Below are 6011 nucleotides of genomic sequence, written 5' to 3'. Positions count from 1 at the left end.
ACACCCGTGAATTCCCCAAATCCCCGCTGAGACCCCCAAAATTGCCCTCGGACCCCCCAAAATTCCCCCAAATTCCCCCGGGACCCCCAAACTCCCCTGAGGCCACGCCCCTTACCAAGACCACGCCCACACACTTTAGCCCCGCCCACCTCGAGCTCCCATTGGATGCCGCCTTCGCAGCGACCCGGAAGTTGCTCCGCCCAGGCCGTGCCCCGGAAGCGCAGCGGGAGCGGCGGGAGCGACAGAGCGGCAGCCATGTGAGAGCGGCGGGGGAAAAACAGGGGAAATAACGGGAAAAACGGGGAAAAACGGGAAAAAATCTGGGAACAAAAGGGAATAAACGGGGAAAATTCGGGGGGGAAAGCGGAATGGGCGGCGGCGGGAGAGCGGGGAGGGGAGCGGCGAGCGGGGGGAACCGGGGAGAGGCGGAACTGGGGAATGAGGGAGCGGGGGAGAGACGGAACGGGGGCGGGACCGGGCCTGGGCCTGGGCCTGGTTTGGGCCTGGTTCTGTCGCCGCGCTGTCCCCAGACCGGTCCCGGTGTCCCCAAATCTGTCTGGTGTCACCGAACCTGTCCCCAGACCTGTCCGGTGTCCTCAGAGCTGTCGCCGTCCCTGTCCTGGTGTCTCCAAACCGGTCCCGGTGTCCCCAGACCTGACCTGCTGTTCCCAAACCTGTCCCCCATCCCTGTCCTGGTGTCCCCAAGCCTGTCCCGGGGTCCTCAAAGCGGTCCTGGTGTCCCCAGTCCTGTCCTGGTGTCCTCACACTTGTCCCCATCCCTGTCCAGTGTCCTCGAACTTGACCTGGTGTTCCCAGACCTGTCCCGGTGTCCCCAAACCGGTCCTGGTGTCCCCAAACTTGTCCCTAAACCTGTCCCCAAACCTGTCCTGTGTCCCCAAACCTGTCCTGATGTCCCCAAACCTGTCCTGTGTCCCCAAACCTGTCCTGTGTCCCCCAACCTGTCCTGGTGTCCCCAAGCCTGTCCTGTGTCCCCAAACCTGTCCTGGTGTCCCCAAACCTGTCCTGTGTCCCCAAACCAGTCCTGTGTCCCCAAACCCGTCCTGTGTCCCCAAACCCGTCCTGGTGTCCCCAAACTGATCCCGGTGTCCCCAGAGCAGTGCAGTGTCCCCAGACCTGTTCCCAAACGGGTCCCGGTGTCCCCAGACGTGTCCTGCCATGTTCCTGTCTGCGGGACCCAGGTGTCCCCATGCTGTCCCCACGTGTCCCAGTGTCCCCACAATGTTCCCGGTGTCCCCCTGATGTCCCCATGGTGTCCCCCATGTCCCCAGGAGCTGCTGGACGAGGCCAAGAGCGAGATGGCCCCGAGGAACCATCTCCGTGTCCCTCCATGTTCCTGTGTCCCCACGTTCCCCTGAGTCCCGTGGTGTTCCCCACGATGTCCCCATGACATCCTGATGTCCCAGTGATGTCCCCAATGTCCCCCCGATGTCCCCAGGAGCTGCTGGACGAGCCCAAGAGCGAGATGACCCCAGAGAACATCTCCATGTCCCCACATCCGCGTGTTCCTTTGACGTTCCCCTGATTTCTGTGATGTCCCCATGGTATCCTGGTGTCCCCACGATGTCCCCACTGTCCCAATGATGTCCCCATGGTGTCCCTGGTGTCCCCAGGAGCTGCTGGACGAGCCCAAGAGCGAGATGACCCCAAAGAACATCTCCATGTCCCCACATTCCCCTGATTTCTGTGAAGTCCCCGTGGTATCTCCATGTCCCAGTGATGTCCCCAATGTCCCCCTGATGTCCCTGGTGTCCCCAGGAGCTGCTGGACAAGCCCAAGAGCGAGATGACCCCAGAGAACATCTCCATGTCCCCACGTCCCCCGTGTTCCTTTGATGTTCCCCTGATTTCTGTGATGTCCCCGTGGTACCTCCATGTCCCAGTGATGTCCCCAATGTCCCCATGGTGTCCCCGGTGTCCCCAGGAGCTGCTGAACGAGCCCAAGAGCAAGATGACCCCAGAGAACATCTCCATGTCCCCACCTCCCCGTGTTCCTTTGACGTTCCCCTGATTTCTGTGATGTCCCCGTGGTACCTCCATGTCCCAGTGATGTCCCCATGACATGCTGATGTCCCCGTGGTGTCCCCAGGAGCTGCTGAACAAGCCCAAGAGCGAAGTGACCCCAGAGAACATCTCCATGTCCCCATGTCCCCCGTGTTCCTTTGATGTTCCCCTGATTTCTGTGATGTCCCCATGGTATCTCCATGTCCCCATGACATGCTGATGTCCCCGTGGTGTCCCCAGGAGCTGCTGAACGAGCCCAAGAGAGAGATGACCCCAGAGAACATCTCCATGTCCCCACGTCCCCTGTATTCCTTTGACGTTCCCCTGATTTCTGTGAAGTCCCCGTGGTACCTCCATGTCCCCAATGTCCCCCTGATGTCCCCGTGGTGTCCCCAGGAGCTGCTGAACAAGCCCAAGAGTGAGATGACGCCCGAGGAGCTGCAGAAACGTTCTCCATATCCCCATGTCCCCTTGTTCCCCTGAGTTCCGTGATGTTCCTCATGATGTCCCCATGGTATCCTGGTGTCCCCACGATGTCCCCTCTGTCCCAATGATGTCCCCCTGATGTCCCTGGTGTCCCCAGGAGCTGCTGGACGAGCCCAAGAGCGAGATGACCCCAGAGAACATCTCCATGTCCCCACCTCCCCATGTTCCTTTGATGTTCCCCTGATTTCTGTGATGTCCCCATGGTACCTCCATGTCCCCAATGTCCCCCTGATGTCCCCGTGGTGTCCCCAGGAGCCTGCTGAACAAGCCCAAGAGCGAGATGACGCCCGAGGAGCTGCAGAAGCGCGAGGAGGAGGAGTTCAACACGGGCCCGCTGTCGGTGCTGACGCAGAGCGTCAAGAACAACACGCAGGTGCTCATCAACTGCCGCAACAACAAGAAGCTGCTGGGCCGCGTCAAGGCCTTCGACAGGTGGGGCTCCGTGTCACCAGGGTGTCACCTGGGCCACCGCGGTGTCACCAAGGTCTCTGTGGTGTCCCCATGGTGGCCCCATGGTGTCCCCATGGTGGTCTCAGTTCTCATGGGTTTCCCTGGGCCTTCAACAGATTCGTCTCCAGGGTTTTTAATGTACCCAAGGTGTCACCAAAGTGTCACCTGGGTCAGATCAGTGTCCCCATGGTGTCCCCATGGTGGTCTCAGTTCTCATGGGTTCCCCTGGGCCTTCAACAGATTCGTCTCCAGGGTTTTCAATGTCCCCAAAGTGTCCCCAGGGTCCCTATGATGTTCCCATGGTTTCCTCAATGTCCCCATGGTGTCCACAGTGTCCCCAAGGTGTCCCCATGGTGGCCTCGGTTCCCCCAAGTTCAGCTCAGTGTCATCACGGGTTCCCCTGGGCCTTCGGCAGATTTTTCTCCAGGGTTTTCAATGTCCCCAAGGTGTCCCCAAGGTCCCCTATGATGTCCCCATGGTGTCCTCAATGTCCCCATGGTGGCCCCATGGTGGTATCAGTTCTCATGGGTTCCCCTGGGCCTTCAGCAGATTCGTCTCCAGGGTTTTTACCCTGTCCCCAGGGTCCCTGTGGTGTCCCCATGGTGTCCTCAGTGTCACCACAGTGTCCCCATGGTGGCCCCATGGCGGTCTCAGTTCTCCCAAGTTCAGCTCAGTGGCCTCAAAGGCTCCCCTGGGCCGCGTCAAGGCCTTCGACAGGTGGGGCTCCGTGTCACCAGGGTGTCACCTGGGCCACCGCGGTGTCACCAGGGTCTCTGTGGTGTCCCCATGGTGGCCCCATGGCGGTCTCAGTTCTCCCAAGTTCAGCTCAGTGTCATCACGGGTTCCCCTGGGCCTTCAGCAGATTCATCTCCAGGGTTTTCAGTGTCCCCAAGGTGTCCCCAAGGTCCCCTATGATGTCCCCATGGTGTCCACAGTGTCCCCAAGGTGTCCCCATGGTGGCCTCAGTTCTCCCAAGTTCAGCTCAGTGTCATCACGGGTTCCCCTGGGCCTTCGGCAGATTCATCTCCAGGGTTTTCAGTGTCCCCAAGGTGTCACCAAGGTCTCACCTGGGTCAGATCCGTATCCCAATGGTGTCCCCATGGTGGTCTCAGTGTCACCACAGTGTCCCCAAGGTGTCCCCATGGTGTCCCCAAGTTCCCATGAGTTCCTCTGGGCCTTCAACAGATTCATCTCCAGGGTTTTCAGTGTCCCCCTGAGTGTCACCAAAGTGTCCTCAAGGTCCCTATGATGTCCCCATGGTGTCCTTAGTGTCCCCATGGTGGCCTCAGCTCTCAAGGGCTCTCCTGGGCCTTCAACAGATTCATCTCCAGGGTTTTCAATATACCCAAGGTGTCACCAAGGTGTCACATGGGTCCTCAAGGTGTCTCCTGGGTCCCTATGATGTCCCCATGGTGTCCCCAAGTTCAGCTCAGTGTCATCACGGGTTCCCCTGGGCCTTCAACAGATTCATCTCCAGGGTTTTCAATGTCACCAAGGTGTCACCAAGGGCTCCGTAATGTCTCCATGATGTCGTTGGTGTCCCCATGGTGGTCTCAGTGTCACCAAGGTGTCCCCATGGTGTCTCCATGGTGGCACCAGTTCTCATGGGTTCCCCTGGGCCTTCAGCAGATTCATCTCCAGGGTTTTCAATGTCCCCAAGGCGTCCCCAGGGTGTCACCTGGGTCCCTATGATGTCCCCATGGTGTCCCCAAGTTCAGCTCAGTGTCATCACGGGTTCCCCTGAGCCTTCAACAGATTCATCTCCAGGGTTTTCAGTGTCCCCAAGGTGTCCCCAAGGTCCCCATGATGTCCCCATGGTAGCTTGAGTTCTCCTAAGGTCACCTCAGTATCATGATGGGTTCCCCTGGGCCTTCAACAGATTCATCTCCAGGGTTTTCAGTGTCCCCAAGGTGTCACCAGGGTGTCACCAGGGTCCCCAAAGTGTCAGCAGTGTCCCCAGGGTGTCCCTGTGGTGGCCTCATGGTGTCCCCCACGGTGTCCTTAGTTCTCATGAGTTCCTCTGGGCCTTCAACAGATCCATCTCCAGGGTTTTCCATGTCCCCAAAGTGTCACCAGGGTGTCACCAGGGTTTTTCCCCCAAACTCCATTTCCTGACCCCAAAATCCCGTTTTTTCCCCCAAAACCCCCACGTTTCCCCCCCCCGCCCAGGCACTGTAACATGGTTCTGGAGAACGTCAAGGAGATGTGGACGGAGGTGCCCAAGAGCGGCAAGGGCAAGAAGAAATCCAAGCCCGTCAACAAGGACCGCTACATCTCCAAGATGTTCCTGCGCGGGGACTCGGTCATCGTGGTGCTCCGGAACCCCCTCATCGCCGGGAAATAGAGAATTCCTGGTGGAAACATCTTCTGGAACCTTCTGGAACCCTCAGAACCTTCCCAGATCCCTCAGAACCATTGCAGAACCTTCCAGAACCTTCCCAGATCCTCCAGAACCTCCCCAGAGCGACTCGGTCATCGTGGTGCTCCGGAACCCCCTCATCGCCGGGAAATAGATAATTCCTGGTGGAAACATCTTCTGGAACCTTCTGGAACCTTCCGAGATCCCTCAGAACCATCGCAGAACTTTCAGAACCATTGCAGAACCTTCCAGAACCTTCCCAGATCCTCCAGAACCTCCCCAGAGTGACTTGGTCACCGTGGTCCTCTGCAACCCCCTCATCGCCGGGAAATAGAAAATTCCTGATGGAAACATCTTCTGGAACCTTCCCAGAACCCTCAGAACCATCGCAGAACCTTCAGAACCATTGCAGAACCTTCCCAGATCCTCCAGAACTTTCCCAGAGCGACTCGGTCATCGTGGTGCTCCGAAACCCCCTCATCGCTGGGAAATAGGGATTGGTGTCTCTGGAACCTTCCAGAACCTTCTGGAACCTTCCCAGATCCCTCAGAACCATCCCAGATCCTCCAGAACCTTCCCAGAGCGACTCGGTCATCGTGGAGCTCCAAAACCCCCTCACCGCTGGGAAATAGGGATGGACATCTCCAGAACCTTCCCAGATCTCTCAGAATCGTTGCAGATCCCTCAGAACCATT

General features: G+C 58.5%; 1 protein-coding gene across 1 annotated transcript; it reads left to right on the top strand.

The window, feature by feature from the left end:
* Window positions 1-217: 217 nt before the first annotated feature.
* On the top strand, window positions 218-5301 carry LOC131571747 (small nuclear ribonucleoprotein Sm D2). Its single transcript, XM_058824544.1, has 3 exons — window positions 218-257; window positions 2760-2939; window positions 5127-5301. Coding segments are annotated over exons 1-3 (357 nt in total). The 5' UTR covers window positions 218-255.
* The last annotated feature ends 710 nt before the right edge of the window (window positions 5302-6011 follow it).

This window comes from Ammospiza caudacuta, assembly GCF_027887145.1.
Source record: "Ammospiza caudacuta isolate bAmmCau1 chromosome 35 unlocalized genomic scaffold, bAmmCau1.pri SUPER_35_unloc_2, whole genome shotgun sequence".
Taxonomy (NCBI): Eukaryota; Metazoa; Chordata; class Aves; order Passeriformes; family Passerellidae; genus Ammospiza; species Ammospiza caudacuta.
Note: the sequence above shows the minus strand (reverse complement) of the source record. Positions and strands in the feature narration are given on the sequence as shown.

Bases quoted from the DNA above. Each gene is read 5' to 3' on its own strand.
- LOC131571747 (XM_058824544.1), top strand. The intron at 2,940-5,126 runs GTGGGGCTCCGT...CCCCCCGCCCAG, and splicing joins CGCGTCAAGGCCTTCGACAG to GCACTGTAACATGGTTCTGG.